Raw genomic sequence first — 20,932 nt, 5'->3', positions numbered from 1 at the left:
GAAATCTCCAGGCTTTTGAGCAACTTTGATGCATGGTTAACTGCCTGATTCAGCTCCATCTAGAGTAATGCTGTGCAGACAAGAGCTGCTGAGATCAATAGCAACATAATGATAGTGGCAGAATTAAGTGAGTAACCTGAGAACTGTGCCTCCAGAATGCATGCAGCTGCCACGAGGCCGGGCCACACCAGTGCACTCCTTGCTTCCGTCCTAAATGTTCATCAAAAGACGCCCTGCAGGAAAATGGAGTTAGATGCTCTTTATTGCTGATCGTGTCTCTTGCCACATTTATCAGGGAAATTGGATTAGCAGTTGGCAGCTGCAGGTAGACAAGGTTCTGCCGTGATTAAATATGCAGCTTGGCTGCATTTGTTGTGACAGACCTTTAGTAAATTCTACTGTAAGCACCATCTGTCTAATTTGTATAAAGGAAACTTCACGCTCCGAGCCACCGTGAAAGGACTAAATTTGTTGCTTTATCTTTAAAGTAAACTTTTCCCACTAAAATCTTTTAAACGTAATTTATTAGGTTAAAGGCAGGGCTTTTGTTTTGTTTTGGTTTTTTTGTTTTCTTAATCGCGATGAATAAATAATACGTGGGGAAAGTGCTTTCAGGTACTCCGTCGTGCAAGTACGGAAAATAAAAAACAATCCGCCCTCTTCTCCAATAAAAATGTTTAGCGTTTCTGTCTGCGGGGAGGTGACAGTGTTAAAATATCTCTTGGAAAATGGCCGGGGACCTCCAAACCCGTTTTAATTTGCGGCTTCGACGAGGAATTTTCTAATTGGCTTTGCATACGTCTGAAATATATAGTTGGGGGGGGGATAATAACGGCAGCGGGGTATCTTCCCCTCGTTGAAATGCATCTGCGGTTGACAAATCCTATGCATCAAGCGTATGCTCAGGTTTATTTTCCAGGAAGTGCTAACCAAAGACACAAGGATGTTTTCTTGCATGCCCATTAACTAGGGAAGTGGGGGGGGTAGTTTCTATAGAAGACAACGGCCAATTTTCTCACCCCCCCCCTCTTTAAAAGAAACTCCTGGATTGGCCCTGGAAATTTCGGCTCGATAATATATCGACTTTCTATACTTAACCTCAGTGGTACTTGGAAAGTATTTATGACATGATTGGTTTGATAGGGACGAAGGAAGCCGCGCCTCTGAGGAAGAGGAGCGCTTAAGTCGCGTCGCCCGTGCTATCTATAGCCGGTTCACAGAAACTCAGAGCTCGTGAATTATTTAAAATCCTTGATTTTCAGCTTGCACACATTAAAAGTTTTCACACTAAGTGCCAAATGTTGCAAACAGCACTTTAACAGAATGATTTTGCTTTGATCCCTGTAGCAGTTCCTGAATAATTTATCACAGGTTATTGCCTTAATTCTGGAGAGGGATAGCGCAATAAAGGCAGATGAAAACACTCCAGTTGAAACACCTTGGGGCCTGCTCATTCCTCTGACATGGCTCTTTTGTTGGAACTATTTAGAGGTTATTAAGACGTGTCTGTAGAATTAAGAGTATGCTGTAAGGATGAAGACAGCCATCTTAATTCTAAAGACAAAGCACTCTGACCCCTCACCTTTTTCTTGGCTGTTATTATATCGCAGAATTATGAGGGTAATATTATAGCTGCACCCAGAAGTGCAACTATAGTTAAAGGTCTGTCAGACTTCCCACTATAAAATTCTGTTTTGGGGTGTTTGAATGGTGTCTGGTCGGGCTCCAGTGGAAACACGTTGGGAAATGTGCCCCCCCCCACCTTGATACCATCAGGGTACCCTTTCCATTTAGATTTTGCTCCACTTGGTTACTTTTGGGAAAGCTGTGAGGCATTCGTTTTGAGAATTTAGGCAGCGGTCAGCAGCAGGAAGGGGGGGGGAGAAAAAAACCTGACAAAGTGAATTTTAAAGCAGCCTGTTGTCCTTTTATTTGTAGTTATGAGATATACAGCAGTTATTTCAGAATGAAAATGTGCTCATAAGTCTCAGCTACCAAACTTCCCCCCGTGCATTTTTCACATCCGGTCTTCTTCAAGCCACCATGTTGGGCTGCTTAGCGTTGACCGTGGTTGTTACGCTTTCCAGAAATGGACGTCTGATATTTCAATGGCTCAGGTGAAGCGACCCCCCCCCCCACGCTTGTATTCCTCAGGCAAGGCGGAAGATGTTTTCAGGTTCCCCTTGAGGGCTTGACGAAAAGTTACTGTTGCTTTATTTGAGGCAGGGGGGAGTAGCGCAATCCATTTTGCCAAATGTGAAAGCGTGAAAACGTATCAGGTCACCTACCTGTGGCATCTGATGGCCATCAGCCTAAAAAAAACAATAATGGTTAGTAGTTGAGCGTCCCTAAACTCAAGGCTATGCCTATTCTGGGCTAAAAGTCAACGTGAAAACTCTTTGTTCCAAGAGTTTGGGTTTTTTGATAAATTTGTATGCATTATGTAAAAGTATTACATTGGCATACTTTCCATTACTTTTGTCATGTAATGGTGAAAGGCCGAGATCTGTGTCTAGCACTAAAGACCTGCCCCTAGTAATGAATTTTGTTTTTGTTCAGCTGGAGACTTTGAAGCTGTGAGGCTTACGGGTTGGATCCAACCAGATTTTCTACTAGTGTAAAAGGGAAGGAGAAGATCCCTTTGACCCCTGAAAAGGCTATGCTAGGGAGCATGGGAACAAAAGTAATGTGGGACAGGGACTGTAGTAAGGACAGCGGGTTAGGTGAGAGAATGGAAAAGCTGGCCGGATCCAGCCTTAAGTTAGGGGGTAGGGGGAGGGAACTGGGGTTCTCAGGTTGCTGGTTTATATACCCAGCATCAAATTATGTACCCTCTCTGTGTTGATGCAGTTAAAGAGGAGACAGGCCCCTAGGAATGACAGTAATATGTCTGATTTAGTTTTCACTTAATTAGGTATTGTATCCCATCAGGTTCCATTTGCGCTCATTTCTCTTTGGTGACGTGTGGATCTACTGCATTGGTTTGATATTAAACAGGAATCTTAATCTCTCCCATGGTTGGAATCTTATATTGTGCTCTCACTCAACTGCAGTTGTATTCCCATCCTGCTTTTGTTGCAGTTGTGGACATCCTGCATGCTATCAGTCAGAGAACTTGTGCCCCTGGCAAACCAAGGAACAAGGAAAATGAAACCAGGATCTACAGTCCTTTAATGTTTTTAAATTTCTTATCAGAGCCACGATTGGAAGTGAATATGTATTCTTATAGCTCTTTGTCTTTCAAGTGGTTGTTGTTGTTTTTTGTTTAATGTTCAAGCTTTAAAAGGGGGACTTCATCTTTCTCTTTGAGCACCGCATAATTTTGGGCCTTCACGGGTGATGCATGCTGGGTACATTCTAAAATCAGAGTCCAGTAGCACCTTTAAGACCAACAAAGATTTATTCAAGGCGTGAGCTTTCGAGTGCAAGCAAATTAGAAAGCTCACGCCTTGAATAAATCTTTGTTGGTCTTAAAGGTGCTACTGGACTCTGATTTTATTGTGCTACTTCAGATCAACACGGCTACCCATTCGAATCTATCCTTATGGGTATACTCTGTGTCGGAAAATCCAGTCGGACGGTGATATGTAAGAAATGCCACTGAGTTGCACTGACCTGTAGTGATCACTTATGTGGTCACTCGGTCTGATTTCACCTTTAGACAAGACCCTTCTTGTTCAAGGCAGTCCAGTGACCATTTTGATATTAAGGCTGACCACCATACGGACGGTGATGGCAAATGTTCCGATGGTTTAACTTACAAGTACCGCTAGCGACTGCGCTCCTTAAGGCCTTTTAGGTGTCCTTAAACATTATCGTTACCATCAAGTATATTATTACATATATAATTTTGGCAGATTATAAAAACAACCAGTGTGTCAAAACAGAACCAGCTTCCTGTGAGAGATTAATATCCATGCGCTCCATAAGTTTATGGCAAAGATGCCCATGTGTCACTCGCAGCAACTACTTCTGAATGGTTTGAGTAGCACTTGTTCAGATTATTTGCGAGCGACGATCAAGTTGTAAAAGTGACAGCCCTGAAAAATCCCTACCACCACCCTACTTTCAAAAAAAAGAGAGAGAGAGAGAGAGATAGTAAAAATTGCTTGCTCTTAAATTACCCTCCTGGTGAATGCAGACCTTTAATTTATTACATCATCCCCCCGTCTCCTATTTAAAGTTAAATTAATGCTGCCGTTATTGATAGCCTTGCAGTGTATTAGTCAACATTTTGTTAATATTATTAGCATTTAAGTTGGAGACTTAAAAAAAAAACTGGAGTGTTCTTTAGGGGTGGGGTGGGAGGGGGGAGAAGGCACGCTAATGAATTAAAATCAGATATTGTGCTCATTATTGGCTGGTCATTACTCCATCTGCTCCGTGCTAACGTGAAAATCAATTACTGTGTCTCTTTCCCGCCGACAGCGTATGTTGATCGGACTGGCACGAGATCTTCGAGGGATTGCCTTTGCCCTGAACACAAAGACCAGCTACACCATGCTGTTTGACTGGATGTATCCTTATTACACAATGACAATGCTAGCTCTGTGCACAGGGAGACGCCAGGTCCCTTGCATTAGTTTAATAGCGCGGCACAGTAGGGAAGAGGAAACAAAGCTAAATGAACTAATGTGCAATCAGCTGAAATTACAGTAGAGTTTGCAGCCGTGCCGTTAACCGGGAGGGCCGCATTTGAAGAAAGACCACAAAGAGGTCAGGTTTTGGGATTTGTTTTTGGTACCGCTCCCAAAGTGTTCTCGCGAAATGGATCCATAGCCTTCCAGTTTGGAACATGACGTATCTCTCTTGGTTAAAATGAATATTAGAGGGTTTTTTTGCTCTGGCTTTGCAATTAGAGGCTAATTGTAAAGTCGTCTTTTTGCATCTTAGCAGATCTCTGTGTTGTTTTGTGCCATGAGATCTCTCCTCACTTAAGGCTGGCAAAATCCCCAGTACATGAATTCTCTGCAATCCTTTTACTTACTAGAAGGATGTCTGGCTTTCTATTCCAATGTTGGGAGAATCACTTGCGATTTGGGGCTGAAACCCTTAGATTAATGCATGATTCTCGAGAGTAAGCAAGATGCCCACCCAGGTTCTTTCAAGCTACCCACCTTATTTAATTCAACAGCGTTTGTATTAGGGAACACCTGAGATGCAAATTGGTAATATCTAAAGTTTATCATTTCAAGGAATAGAATTAGTGTCTGATGTTGTGAGCTGTTCTGCTCAGGGAGGATTTAGACTTGCTTGAAATCCCCTTAAGACACTTTGGGCTTTAGACTTTTGAAGGCATATTGGCTGCAAACAATAAGCGTTTTTTTTTTAAGCAACTGTTGGGCTGGTTTGTTGGGCTTTTACCTTAGTTTGTGGATTGGATTTTTAAAAATTGCACCGTGACTACAATTTATCTCACTAATAAGTTGTAAACACTGCCTTGTTGGCTTGAAAAATAATAGCCAAAGCAGTATACAAATGTAAACTAAAATGTGCAAGTCATTTAACAGCAAGTAGACCAAGAGGAGAAATCTGCAGCTCAAGGAGTGATTATCCGATGCTGCAAGAATTGCATTCAGCTTTTAAAATGGCCAACGTCCTTAAAAAAAAAAATTAGACAAGTGATGCCAGACGAAACGTTCTCTTAGGGTTTCTTGGGATCACATTCACAGGCTGTCTTTTTCTATTTGAAGAAACAGTTCTGAATGTAGTTTCCGTCCACTAGATGGCAAGGACGAGCAGAATTCGTAATCTCTTTGATTTGGTCTTTGACCTGGGAATCATGATCATCCTCATATATTTTATATATATTCTAACAGAAACGTTTTGAGTTGCAAATATAGCCAAGTAGGCAGAATAGTAATGTTATCCTGCAAAAGAGGATTGTTTGTAGCAGGCTCGCTTATACTAATTGGGTTTCCGTAACAAATCAGACTCCATGGAAAAAGGCCAAAGGCTTTTCATAATTGTATTGACAAGAAAATGAATATGATAAATGGTGTTCATTCAGTTGAGAAAAGATTTATAGTTTTTCCCTCTGGGCAGGGGATGAAGAGCAAATATGTGTAATAATAAAAAAAAAAAACCTGTTACGGAGTTGTTATTTGATCTCTCATAAGGCAATATTAAAATCTCCAAATATTTTAAAGCTATTTCGGGTTGTAAGGTATAAGGCTGTTCTTGGACAATTCTACCTAAGGAAAGGTGAAAGATACGGTACTAAAAATTTCATGAATATGAAAGTCATTCATTCTTCTTGAAATATTGGCATGTCAAGCTGTCAGTGATTCAGACGTTACATTTCGGAAAGCTGATTTGGCTTATACATTCAGAAATGGTGTTTTCGGGTTTTGCACGGCAGTCTCAGTGTAAATCCCAAATTACGTGCAATCCTATTTATGGAGATTTCTTAGGAATCGAGTGATTTTGATAATTATCCCCCAAAGAGTATATGTCTGTGGAGCGTGCTACAGGGTCCGATTAGCTTTGTTTGTTTTAATTATTTTGACGTGGGCCCTGCCTCAAAGTATGATACCTCTCAAAGCTAATTGTAATGTAATATCTATCTGATCTGTATTATCTGGATGCTTGTAGACTAAGGGTTGGATCCAGACTAAATTGGCAGCTTCCAATGAGTCCTGCTTCCCAGGACACACTCTGCTCATGTTTCTCCTAGGAATTCCCTGTCTGCCGGGATTAGCATTTTGTGGAGATCAGTGGGCTGAGGTGGAAGGCAAGAAATGTCTAGTGTGCTGCTGGAAAATTTAATCTGGATCCAACCCTAAGGGTTTCTTAATCCTTCCCCCCCCCAAAAAAAAAACCCTCTCAACTTAGTTTGTAATAAACTCATTCTGTTTATGGTTTCCAGAAACCTATCTCACATTCAGTCTGGTGGCCCAAGGACTTCCAAGATACAAGAGTCAGATGTGGCTTCTTGATGCATTTCTAAACAAAGGCAATGCTCCTTTGAAGAATGCTATTAGAAAATCTGGATGAAAGTGAGTAGGTGTGTGATGAGCATATTGTTTAAAGAGCCAGGAGCAGAGGCTCCGCCATTAGGTGATAGGCACGGACTTGAATAGTCTTGACTTGGAATCAGAACAAAGGTAAGGAAGGCCTTGTAGAATAAGGAACATCAAGTGATCCTAAACATGTGGCAAGACTGGTTGCAAATGGGGCTTGGGTCCAGCACAAGAGCAGCATTGAATATATTGAGATGAGGGGTCTGTCTTGTTACACTTCTGGGACCAGTAGGTACCTTAAAAATGTGGGCACTTGGCAGAGGCTGCCTGCCCAGATTGACGGTTTTGATACTTTGAAAGCTCTGGTGGAGCATCCCTTTGACTCTATGTCTTAGGCCAATGGTTGTCAACCTTTGATACCTTACGTCTAACCCAGTGGTTCTCATCTTGGGGGTCGGGACCCCTTTGGGGGTCGAACGACCCTTTGACAGGGGTCGCGTCAGGGCAAGTAGCTTGGCCGGGGGGCACCATCCACAACAGCCTTGTGGGGTAGATTGATATAGAGCGTTCATCTGTCTGGAGCACTGGAAAAGAGCGAGATAAGCATGGTGGTACAAGAGGCAGAACTGAACTGAGAAATTCTGGAAAAAAACAAATATATATACAATCATGAACAATGGATCTTCATGCCATTGGTCAGTTTCGGTTTAATTTCTTTGAAAGAACACTTGCATGATTTTATGGTTGGGGTTCACCACAACATGAGGAACTGTATTAAAGGGTCTCAGCATTAGGAAAGTTGAGAACCACTGGTCTAACCGATCATTCTGTCAAAGAACCCGGCTCCCACCATGTCAGAGATTAAAAGCCCACTTTCCCCAGATAGTCCATTTATATGTTCACATATGTTCTGTTATTATGTTGATCCATTTACAGTCAGTATTAAGGATGTAACAACTGACAGAAGCTCAATAGGTAATCCCTGGCAGTTTGGGTCAGCAGGAAGTGGTGCATCAAAGCCACTGGCTTTGGGAAGGGCAGATGAGGCCTTGGGACAGCCTTTCTCAACATTTTTACCATTGAGGAACTTTTTTACCCTGAAACATTCTTCAGACTTTGAAAAAACCCAGAAGTAGTGTGATGGTGCAGGTTCTAGTTGGGAAGCAGAATTGTGGACATGCCCACCTGGAGCCCCTCTCCTTCCCACCCCCACCAGGACCATCATTGTCCATTTTGGGAGGGGTGGGGGCAGGTCGACATGACCCCAATACATGTTTAGCACATTTTTAATAATATATGTATAAGTAATTAAATTCCACCTACTCAGGAAACCCTTCCGGGGCTGTCAAGAAGCCCTACGGCTTCATGAAACCCTGGTTCAGATAGTCTGCATTAGGAGAAGCATGAAGTGTCCAAGGTTGCTGTGAACATTCCAGAAGGACACAGGTAGATAATCTGACAGTTAAGAACAACTGAAGACACTTCCAGGGAAAGAGTGAATTCTTAGCACTAACTATGAAAATCCTGCATCCCACCTAGACCACAGCTGCATCCTGCTGGCAGTACACACAATACTGGTTGAGAACCACTGCTGTAGGAAATGGGACCAGAATCTCAGTTTCAAGACTGTCTTCCTGATACTCATTATTTATTATTTTCATGCCACCTTTCCACAAGGTGGCGAACATAAAAATATCATATCTTCAAGTTCTTGAGGACTTTCACATAGAGGATGGAGCACAGTTGTTTCATGCTGCCCCAGAGGGTCAGACCAGAACCAATGGTTTGAAATTAATTAGGAAAAAATTAAGCATCCGTCAGAAGCTCCTGACAGAGTGGGTCTTCAGAAGAGACTGGAGGAAGATGGAGGCAGGAGGGGCTAAGAAGGAGCATGGGCACATCAATAAACGATATTCTTTCTCTGTTGGGGTGTAATGTCTGAATACAGCCCAGGCCTGCATTTTCAAGTTGGCCCGGGGACTGTATTATCTTGGCATACAGGACTTGGGGAAACCACCATGGCAGGGGATTATGTGTTTCTTTCAAGAAGCTACGTCCTCTATGGCGTTTTGTTTAGGTTTGCTGGATGAGATGTGCAGAGCTGGGCGTTGTCGGGAAGGCTTTGTCCCTGCCACTGAAACTCAGAGAATGCAGGATGCAATTGTCCTCAAGGATAGAGTTCTGCGCGTATGCGTAGAGGAGCAGAGAACACGATGGCTTGCTTCCAGACAAGGTTTGTTGCATATTGGTTTAAGTACTCCAGCATACTCACTGACTCCTACAGCTTTCTTGGCACAATTCAAGGTGCTGAGTTTATCTTAATGCCCTTAATGAAAGTTGATTCATACCCGATGCTTCAAATAAGAGTACCAATACCGGAATAAATAATCGTGATGTGCTACATCAATTCCACAAGGAGCAGTATAATGTGCATGCCTGTGATGTTGTTCCTTGTCAAATTAAGTATATTAGGACCCTGATATCTCGATTCTGACTCGTATCTCATGTAGTGAGGTTTGACTTGGAAAACTTACTCTGCGAAAGTCTTCACTCTAAGTTGAAAGAGGCTCAGTTAGTGCAAGACAAACCTAGAGTTGTTGGCAGCTGTTGCATTAGCCGTTTCAAAATGCATATCACCAGGTCTGAAAGATTTCCAAAATATTGCTTCATCGCGCTAAAATCTTTTTTAATATGTAGGGACAGTGTCGATGTTATTCATTATAATTTGGGTATTTCCTTGAGCAGTAACAAAAATGCTAATATCTCAAGGGATGTTTTCCTCTGGAAGTGGATACTTCTACCTTCCACAGCTAAACTGTAAATTCAGCAGGTTTGCTGCATGAGAGAACATCTAATGGAGAATTGTACAGCCACTCCCATGGCAGCGACAACCTATCTGTCTTTCAGTGTTATTTTATCAAGTATCATTTAACTGAATGTCGCATCCTGGATCTCCCCCAGTCCCTTTTCATTGGATTTTGTGAGTCTGGGCAGGGATACTGTGTGCCCTCCACTTGGAAGGAAATTTGTTGGAGATTTGAACCATGGATTATGTAACTAGGGATATTAACCAGGAAAAAAACAGTACTTTTTGGATTTGAGATTTGCTGATTCGGTACAATTCAAATCAATTGAATCTCTGATTCAGTATATCGATTCAAGTCTAGCCAATTCAGGAAACTCGAACCGATTTAGTGGAAATAGCCACCAAGCAGACGATCCTGTTGTGGAGAGAAGCCTCTCTGGAGATCAGCTGTTTGGCATCTCTGGAGGCATTGAAGGGAATCAAGGATCAACTGTTTGGCAGAGTCTTTAAATGTCTCCCCACATCCTTCTTAGGCTGCGGAGAGCAGATTCTGCACAGTCTGGGAGGAGATGGGGGGACATTTAAAGAGCCTGCTAAACATCTAATCTTGAGGCTCAACTCTTTGGTGGGCTCTTCCCCCCCCCCGACCCTTCCGGGAGGCATCTGGGGGGGAGGCATTTAAAGACCTTGCCAAACAGTTTGTCCTCAGGATAGCCAAATCTCAAATCAGCCAAATCAAGCCTGCATCGATTCAGGCTTCTCGGATTCAGTTGATTCAAACTGATTCATCTTGGATAAGCCTAAAAAGTATTCAAATTATCATTGAGTCAATTGTTTTTGTATTTATCCAAGTTGAATCACCCATCCCTAAGTATAAATGCTTCCAATTGTTCTACTGGGAAATGAGCCTATGCTTAGGGAGTATAGAAAAAACAATTTAGACTTTCTGGCATTAATTCCTTAGTGATGTCCTTTCTAACCCATTTGAGGAAGCCAAGCATCTTTGAGCATTTCCTCTAGGTTATGCTAAAGGAACTATCAGAAATGGGAATCATGCGGGAGAGATCTGTCCTGGCCCTCCGGGGTGGAGCGCCACATTCCTGCAAAAGCCAAAATCTCAACATTATGAGAAATGGAAAAATTGTATATATATATCTGTGAACTTCCCTCTCCTGCTATGAATAGACCCACATTATATTATGAAGTTTCAAAAACCTTGTACTTCTCCGCCCCTGTTGACATTTCAGATGGGACCCAAATTTGAGCCATGATATCTAATATTGGGGTTCCCAGGTCCTTAAGGAGGAAACATTCTCCCTTTCTGTTTTTCTTTAATATGCATTGGTTAGGTATAAGAATGGTAACTATCAAATGCATTTAATTTCTTGCTTTGTAATTTTCCATTTACTAGGAATTCTGAAAAGTAATTTATAAGGATTTTGAAAAGTAACAATGGGGTTGCCTTTTGCTTTTAGTTTTGTCGTTTTGCAGCTAGAGATGTTTTGTTATCTCATGCTGCTGATCTTTAAGCGTTCATAACTGCTGCTGTCGTTTTGGTCCGTAGGCTTTTCATACATTTTCTGACCATTGAGATTTTTGACCGGGAGCCTTTGGTCACCTTTGGTATTCCGACCCAGGGTGGTGGATGTGACCACAGAAAGCAGAGCCAACCACAAAATGACCAACATAGGAGGCAGAGACAACCACAGACATTCACATACAGTACAAATTCAGGGAACAAATGGAGTGATTTTTTTAAAAATTCACTGGGTATGATTAGTGAGGGACAAAAGAAACCCAACACAATGGTTGCAGCTGCTGCGTAAACAGTGTTAATTGAATATCTGCAGAGCTAATCAGACCTCCAGTGGCCAGTGGGAAGCCCTGCTGAGAAAGAGCCCCCATCAGGCTATGCCCACTTTCTGAAAACACTTGGTGGGCAGCAGAGCACTCCCGGGCACCATGTTGGGGACCCCCGTTTTAGACTGTCCAGTGATGGCGCAGCTTTATAGAACAAGATTACTGGCACGTAATTAATCTCTGTTAAAGCCATTTGGCTCCACATCAATGTCAACATTTTACAGCGGACGAAAGAACAGGCTCGAGAGGCTATTTGTAGCCTTAGTCGTACAACTGAACCATACATGACGTTAATTCTTTTTGCTTTGAACTTCTTTAACTTCCCTTCCCAAAAGATACCCGTCATATCTCACTATTCTTCAGACAGCTATTGAGCTGTGGTATCGTGAACCGGCATGTACGACTCCGATCTTGAAGCTCCTGGCCGAGCTGATGCAAAACAGGTATAGTTCACCCTCCTGTTGATTTATCCGTCCTGGTGGTTTTGTTATGGAACGCTATACTGCGATTGACTATGGGAAAAGAGAACTCATTGTCATTGATATTTGGGATTGCTTCAAAACAAGCTTTGGATTTCCTGAAACCATTCTTGATTGCAGTTTTGAAGCCACTATTATAGTTTATATAGTGTGTGTGTGCTGAAGCTGAATCTCATGGCAGGAGCTCATGGTCATTGTAGTCCATGGACTGTTTGGCAGAGTCTTTAAATAGTTTTGCGACCCCTGCAATCTAGTTCCTGAGTTCCAGTTTTCGTAGTTACTTTGGACTTAACAAAGACAGTTTGAGCCCTTTCAGGTCACACTGAGGGAGGAGTGAAAACCTGTTCTTTAAAGATGAGTAACAATTCTTATGATTCTTCTAGAAGGTCTATATCCCAGGAGTACCTCTGCTTACCTCTATTATTATTACAATCACGATGACGATGATGATGATGATCAGTGGTCCCCAACCTTTTTATCACCGGGGACCACTCAACACCGGGGACCACTCACCGGGGACCACTCAACGCCTTTTACTGAGGCCCGGTGTGGGGGGGGGGTAGTTTACTCCTCTACTCTCAACCACTGCCCTAGCACTCTCTGATCGCTATGGTAATGTTTAAACATCCCTTCAAAATAAGATACAGACACGCCACAACAATGAAGTGTGATGTAAAGGGCTGGGGAGGATGAAGGGCCGGGGGGGGGAGAAGGCGTCCTTCGGGGCCCACCTCCAATTAGTCAAAGGACCACATGTGGTCCACCGCCCACAGGTTGGGGATCGCTAATGATGATGATGATGATTATTATTATTCCCCGCAACTCCTGGAACCAGCTCGTGGAACCATTAATTTAAAAAAAACAATAAACTCCATTAAAAATTAAAAACAGGACATAAAAATTATATGTGAGTAGAAAACATAAAAATTACAACGTATGAGTAGTATGGCAAGTGGCACCTCAGGAAACGCAGCCGAGGACTGCTGTGGGATTCTAACTATTACTTCAGACCTCTCTTCCCATACTTGGGGAATGGGACCAGATATCAAATGGCTTCCCAACTCCAGGATTTCTTGGATTATAAAGATTATCTACTTCCATACTAGTCTGGATTCTATGATGGGTTAATCCTGACAAGACAGAAGTAACTGGGTAATACAGCCCGGTACCGAAGGCCTCGGTACCGGGCTGCCGGCGGCTGCACCTACCTCTCCCCCCCCCCCCCCACAGTGAGAACCTCGCCAGGCCGTGAGCAAAGCGGCCGCCCCCTCCAAGTGCTCGACTTCCCTGCAGGCCTCAGAGCAGGGCCACCGCGTCCCCGATACGGTGGGCCTGCTCCGAGGCCCGCAGGGAAGCTGCTCCACGCCGAACTCTAGCCAGTCGAGTGACGGGTCAGTCGGAAGGCTCTTCGCACCTTCTGATTGGCCCCTCACCCAACTGGCTAGAGCTCTTGTCTATCCGGGTGAGGGGCCAATCGGAAGGCGCGAAGCCAATCGGAAGGCCCCTCACCCGCACTGGCCCTGCCCACTCTCTGCTCACCTACCCCTTAATCAGTTATGAAGACACAGCGGCACGCTATGTCATGATGATGTCTTACTGTTTTTTGGATTCTTGGCTGTTGACAGTTGTTATGATTACACTGTATCCTTTTGTAGACCATTCTGTAAGCCACTGTGGGAGTCCTTGAAGATTGGAATATGGAATTTCCTCTAATGAGTTGCATAATGGTGATTCCCCCCCCCCCCCTGTTTTCCACCTGGCAGAGAGTGCAATGTATTCCACATCTTAAAAGCATGCCGACAATGCACATCTTAAAAGCAGTACAAACAGGTTTCTGTAGGAATTATTTGAGAACCTAGTCCTTATGAATATTTTAATGTTTTTTTTTTCCTGAAGGGAATGTTGATCCCTCTTAGCATGAACCTCTGTTTTTCTCTTGTACTAACAGGTGTGAAAAAGTGAAGTTTGAGATGATGTCATGGATTCTGAACACAGAATAGGGGATAGAAATTTGAGGAGAATTATTGTAATAATAACATGGTTGCTGGGCATATCCATCAGATTGCATAGTTAAGATACTGATGCAGAAATTTCGTCCACTTTTGGAATTTTGAATCTATTTGCTCTTTACTGGAAAGCACCATTTTTAAAAAAACATAAAATGCTTTTGACTTTGGTGTTAATTAGCCACAGATATCACCAATCTGAAATTTGGCTTCCAAGCAAAAGCATATATTTTTTCAGTTGAAATCAATCTAATATTTATAATCTAAGATCTGCATTTTGATGTCTTAGTTGCAGCTTTGCATGGATGGATTTACTGTTTGAGACATACTAATTGTCCCTCCCGCAATACTTAGAGTGTCCAAAATTTATAATGCTCCAAAAGACTTCTTTTTGATGGTGATAAATCTTCAAAGGAGAGAATTTAAGGAAGCACCACCAGTGGTAAACAGAAACAAAGAGGAACAATTAGAGCAAATCTCCAAAGAGGAGGGAGTTCATGCAACTGCTTAGCATATTCATTGTATTCATTTACCTATTGATATGCAGAAAATCTCTATTGTTCCCTTTAGGAAACGTCATCAGGGATGGGTTTGCTTTTTCTCGAGTTGTTATCACATTAGGTTTTACAGGTTAAAATGCATAATACAATACACTTTGACATGGTTAAAATATGTTACACAGTGTCAAATTGTGCTTGATGATAAACAGAGGTTTTGCTTTCCTTTTTGCCATCTGCCAGATCTTTGCGTGGTTATATAATGCTGAATTGTAGAGCGTTTCAGTGGTGTACTGAAATACCTACAGAAAACAAGCCCAAGAGCCTGTTATGGCAAGCTCACAATAGCCAGAAGATAAACTTGGTAAAGGATACAAAGTGCTGTTTCTCTGGAACAATTAGAATCTTAGGAGATTTGTTCAAGAGTAGATTTTCCCACATGATTCAACTTAATTTGCCCTTCAAATTAGCTACAGTGGTACATTCTTTGGGGGGGGGGGAGAATGTGTCCCATAGTGTAGATTCATAGTTGAATATAGTTAAATTAAATACTCAGCAATTATCAAGCAAATCCTGGAAAAACCCTGACTATGTTTCTGGAATTCACAAGGCTTTTGTCCATTTGGCTAAATGGTGCCCTTTCTCACCATTCACTCATACGTAACAAGGGAAATGATCTCCAATAGTAAGTAACATGGCATATACCCTCCGCTCCCTTCATTGACTTTTGAGATAACTGGATTTTTTCACCTTCCTGGTAAATAGTCCAGTTTAAGTCCATTTGTCAAGGGGTACATATGATTACACCAGTATAACTATGTTGTCCCTGGCATTGACAATTGACCGGTCCACAGATTGATGGATTGATTGATTGGTGGATTGATTGACTGAAGGATTATTAAATTTATTGACCACTGCTCTTGGGCCAGCAAGATCGCAGTGGTTTACGACAAGTTCATAAAATCATAATAACATCACAAGGCAATCAATAAAACCGGACCTACCCACCCCCACTGGGCTTCACCAAATTGACCGGGCTCCAGCCTTAGGGTGGGTATAGATGTTAAATGTTTTCTAGATGTTGAAAAATTAAAACACTTGGCAAAGGAGCCATATAGATCTTCCTTGCCCTGGACTCAACTGAACTAGTGTAAGAGCTCCATTTTGCAGGCCCTGCAGAACTGTGATAGCTCCGATAGGGTCTCATCGGCGTGCCGGTGGGTGCACACATGCAGGCACAGAGCTCTGCGCCTGCGTGTGTGCACCCACCGAGGCCTGCGCCTCCCCTCCCCCCTCAACACCGCAGTGCTGGCTGCATCAGGCACGAACAGCTGCTTCGGATGCTGAAGCGCCCAACCCTATCCATCACTGGGGGACACTAAGACAGACCCTGCTTCAGTCTCTCTTGCTAGAAGTTTTGACTGTATGCAGAGCAACTATTGCATGTGGCTTGATCCCTTGAAATTGAGGTTTCCTGTGCTCTCTTACCTGCCACTGATCCAGTAGTCTAAGTCGTGGACACCAGATCTGCGGCCCATGACAGATGGGCCGGTGGAAATCATTGTGGGTTCGTGGCTAAAACCTGCTTTGATTCCACTATGCCAGAAGGATCGAGAACCTTTACAGAACAAAGCAAGAAGGCTTTGCTTTCCTGTTTAACATGTTACAGCTAGCACCATCATTATAGATTCCATCCAAGGGAGAAATAAGGGCATCATTCAGCACCCCTTGATAAGGAAGGCTGAAAGCTAGATGTTGTAGGCAGGAAGGTCAATGCTTCCTTGGCTTGGGCCTTCCAGATGATCAGGCCATTACAGCAAGTTATTAATTTTTCCTCTGGGAAAAGATTGTCCTTTATTTAGACCTCATATCTGAAGAAAACCATAGACTTGCTAAGCTGCCCAGATCCAAGAACTTTTACTGAGCTTGAAGAAACACTATAGCTCTCTTGCTGTTTTAAGTGGGAAAGATTTGCTCTATGGGGTGGCAAGAAAGGTTTAATCTCGTTACCTGTCCCCCCCCCCCCCCGGTGATGTTCTTAAATACCTTTTTTCCATGGCCCTACAGGTCCTTGATGAAGCCTCTCCCTTCCTCTGTCCCAATTGATGTCTAAACCTTTCAAAATGTCTATGTGCTGTTTATTACTGCAATGGTCATTTTCCCCGTACATATAATATCTGTCAAATTAGTGAACTACAAACATTTAGGTGTGAATCCCCATTCCTTAAGATAAGATTTATTTTTACTCCAGGGTGATTTTTTGAGCCAGAGTTGTGGCTCCAGGATATATCCGTGCCTGTTTTCTTTCCTCGTCTTGTGTATTCAAGGGAATGTTCTCTTCATCCTCTAGACCAGGGGTAGTCAAACTGCGGCCCTCCAGATGTCCATGGACTACAATTCCCAGGAGCCCCCTGCCAGCGAATGCTGGCAGGGGGCTCCTGGGAATTGTAGTCCATGGACATCTGGAGGGCCGCAGTTTGACTACCCCTGCTCTAGACCAACTTTTTTGCTATTGAGAAATTACGGAAACATTCTTCAGGCATCGAGAAACCCCAAAAGTGGCATGATCATGCAGAATATGGTTGGGAAGCATAGCTCCACTTCCCAACCCCTCCAGGCCCATCATTGGCCATCGTCTACGACAGTGGTCCTCAACCCCCGGTCCGGGGACCGGGACCGGTCCAGGGATCAGTCAGTACCGGGCTGCGGCTCCTCTTCGTCCTCCTCCCTGGCTGTTGCCTCGGGGGCTGTTGCTGACAGCACCCCACAACGGGCGGCAGGAAGTCAGGGGGACTGGCGGGAAAGCAAGCAGAGCAGGGGCTCAAGCGGCGGCAACGTCCCTCAGCAAAAGACTATCCCCCCCCCCCCCCCGAGCCTCAGTAAAATTGTCAAGTGTTGACGGGTCCCCAGGGATAAAAAGGTTAGGGACCACTGGTCTACGAAGTATGTGCCGTCGGCACTGGGCCCCAACAGCAGCCTGTGCCGCCGGCACCACGCAGGATGCGGTGGCGGCAGGACATTCTCCGCAGAGCTGCTGACACCGCCTGCAATGTCATTGACCACTTGTCCCGGGGCCCACCCAGGGCCCACCCAATGCCACCTTTGGCAGGGGAGGCCCACCAGCTGGTAGATCCTGCCCCCAAAACTCCCCATACTTCACCAGGCTGTCACCTAGGATGACATAGAGTTGGTCAGCACTCGCCTTTGCCTTCCTTCACGCAAAGGGTGGGAAATCTCCTGCAGTCCATGTTTGTTTGTTTATTTACTTATTAGATTTTTATACTGCCCTCCCATACGGCTCAGGGCGGTTCACAGAAAACATTGCAGGAGTAATACATAGAACAGTCTGAACGCACAACACCGTCATAGATAACATCTCAACAATAAACTAACAGAGGCTTCAAGTAGAACGACAACTCATATAGAACAAGAACCCCCTAGGAGGTCAGGCTGCTTCAGGACATGGAGGGGGTGTCTGGGGGGAACGCACCAGCAGATGTTATTGGGTCAGTTGGACTCAAGCGAATACCTGGTGGAGGAGCTCTCTTTTGCAGACCCTGGGAAATTGTGTGAGTTTAGGCAGTTCTGGTCCCTTAGGTACGTCTCAACCATGTTTGTATCTGTGGAAGCAAGAGACAAATTTAAAATGAGAAATATTATTTTATTCTTTCTGTATTTTCCTTATATCATATAGTTTTGTGTGTGTTTGTGTATATATACCGAGAGAGAGAGAGAGAGAGAGAGAGAAGATTAGGCAACTTTATGGATAACAGGTCAATTAGCAGTCTTTATTTGCGGTCGCTAAATGGAACCTCTGTGATCACAAGCAGTATGTCTTTGAGAAGGGGAGAGCTGTGCCTACCAGTGAGCTTCCCACAGGCATTTGGATGAAGAACTGGACACTGATGTTATCCCTCCGGACAGTTCTATATTAATTCCTAAATTAGTAAATGTAAAACTGTGTTTCATTGGACCATGTGAATGTATGTGTGTGTGTGTGTACGCGTCCATATATCTGCTCAATTTTTCCTCCCCAGATCACAGCGTTTAAATTTCGATGTGTCATCCCCTAATGGAATTCTCCTCTTCAGGGAGGCGAGTAAGATGATTTGCACTTACAGTGAGTATCTGTTGATGTTTTATCTCTTGGACCCTTTAGGAAGTAAAGGCATGCTTCTTTTTAATTAAAAAGGATCTGGCTTCCAGAGATGTTGATCTTCACAGCTCCCACTGTGATGGCTTTAGAATACCTCTGGAAAGCAGATCGCTTGCGTAAATTGCCGGTTAATGTAGGGTTTTTAAAATGTTTGCGTTGCTATTAGATGTAGCTCTTCTAAACCTGCTTTGAATTTCTCAGAGGAAAGTTCTTATAAGATTTTAAGTTCTTAGGGATAAGGCTCAGGTGAAGTAACTCTTTAATTAGAGAGCATCAGGTTGGATCCAGTGATACATCAGTGGAGGACATGATAGTCACATATCTTCCCTGCTTCCCAACCCTAGTTGCAACCCGCCAAATCTTCCCAACCCTAGTTGCAACCCGCCTTTGAATCATGATTTGGTGATTTGGGTGGTTTAAACTTGAAAGGGAAAGGGGGAGAACATGCCAAACTATTTATCCCAGTGATCAGCTGCTTGGCAGGCCCTTTCTAGGCTGAGGAGGAAGAAGAGTTGCCAAACAGCTGATCTGTCAAAATCAGCTGCTTGGTGGCTCTTTAAATGCCTCCCAAGCCTCGAGTCTACCCAAGCAGCAGAGAATTGGATTTTCACTACCTGGATAGACTTGGGAGGGGGGGGGCACTCAAACAGGTGATCTGTTAGGACCACCTCTTTATCAGCTTTTGAGATGCCTCTTTCTACCTGCCCCAGCCTTAACAGACAGGAAAGAACTGGCTCTTTTTGCTGCCCAGGAAGGGAGAGAACCGCCCCACACACACACAGTTTATTCATCAGGATCCCGTTTGCGTTAGCTCTTTAAATGCTTCCTTCCCCTTCCCCAGCCTTCCCAGTCAGGATAGAGCTGACTCTATTAGCTGCCTAGAAGGGGGGGGGGGAGCCTCCAAACAATTGATCCTTCAGTATCACCTTTTTGTCAGATCTCTAAATACCTCCTTCCTTGACCCAACCATCCTAGGCAGGAAAGAGCTGGTTCTTTTTCTGCCTGGGAAGGCTTGCGGGGGCGGGGGGGGGGGCACTATGCAAGTGATATATTGGGATTACCCATTTGTCTGCTCTATAATGTCACACCCTTTCAAGGCAGCGATGAGCTGTCTTTTCTCTGCTTGGGAAGGCTGTAAGGGGGGGGGAGCTGCCAATCCGGTGATCATGATGGATCAGCATTTAAAGGGTCCCCAGAGATCAGTTGCCTTGCAGCTGTGTCCCCCGAATCATTCAAATCAATTCAGTGTTCCCAAATCAGCTAAATTTGAATCAATATACTGAATCAGTGATTCGATTGATTCGACGTACCAAATCAGGAAACCCCGAATCCAAAAAGTACCGAATTTTTCCCCATGTACATGCCTAGAAATCAATTTCACGCTAGGCCAGAAAGGCTATTGGTTGGCTTTGACTCTAGTCTTTTTCTATATGTAAGATTCAAAATCCAGAGCATCTATGTGTTAGTGGAAGGAACTTCTTGATTAATTTTATTTAAAACATTTTTATGCCACCTTTCCACCCAATCTTGCAGGTTCCTTTGCTTTTTTTCAGGTTTCCTCTTTTCTCGGATTGAGGCAAAATCTTCAGAGTTACGCTTTCCAAATGTTGTCCTCTTGTCAGACAAGCTGAGTGGGGTTATCCCCTCAAGATTCTCTTGCTAGAGCCGAGTTCTTGGGAGAAATATCCCGATGCAAATTGCCCCACAGTCTGTGAACAGAGATTGATTTCACAAATGAATGAAATTTCCCTTCATAGTAACCAAAACAGCATTTTATCTAACTTGCATTTGGTATGCTGAGGTAAATTTATCTGTATTTAAAATAGCCAAATAAATATAACATTTAGACAACGGAGGCTGCGTTCCCAAGATGTAATCTCCCCTCCTGGCTTTTCCCACAGCCTCATAAGCCCTTTAAATAAATCTGGTTTGTCATTCTTCATGTCTTCCTGTTCCCATCACTTTTTTTCAGTAGCATCTTTATGGTTCTGCTGTTGCTGGTACCGCCTCTTCTTCTTGTCTCTGCGGTATCACCTTTCTGCCTCTCCAAGAAGAGGATGCAAAAGCGTCAAGAAGTCACTGGCAGCTTTAGTAACCTGGATCCCTCCCCTCCCATTTTGACCATTTTGTTTTTCAGCTCTTGCTGCCAAAGGAGGCTTGGAAGTG

The 20,932-nt window shown here is 43.6% G+C and overlaps 1 protein-coding gene across 2 annotated transcripts in view; it reads left to right on the top strand.

Annotated features, from left to right (window-relative positions):
* RANBP17 (RAN binding protein 17) overlaps nucleotides 1-20,932 on the top strand; it is a 270,399-nt gene that overhangs the window by 182,952 nt on the left and 66,515 nt on the right. For both annotated transcript variants that reach the window (XR_013226934.1, XM_077312908.1), the window contains exons 20-22: nucleotides 4,429-4,517; nucleotides 11,964-12,071; nucleotides 18,648-18,730. Coding sequence is in view for 1 of the 2 variants with exons in the window: in XM_077312908.1 (XP_077169023.1) it covers nucleotides 4,429-4,517; nucleotides 11,964-12,071; nucleotides 18,648-18,730 (280 nt within the window). In the remaining variant the exon portion in view is untranslated. The remainder of the gene's footprint in view (nucleotides 1-4,428; nucleotides 4,518-11,963; nucleotides 12,072-18,647; nucleotides 18,731-20,932) is intronic.

The sequence above is a fragment of the Paroedura picta genome, chromosome 1 (assembly GCF_049243985.1).
Source record: "Paroedura picta isolate Pp20150507F chromosome 1, Ppicta_v3.0, whole genome shotgun sequence".
Taxonomy (NCBI): domain Eukaryota; kingdom Metazoa; phylum Chordata; class Lepidosauria; order Squamata; family Gekkonidae; genus Paroedura; species Paroedura picta.
This window is presented reverse-complemented; position numbering and strand designations above follow the sequence as displayed.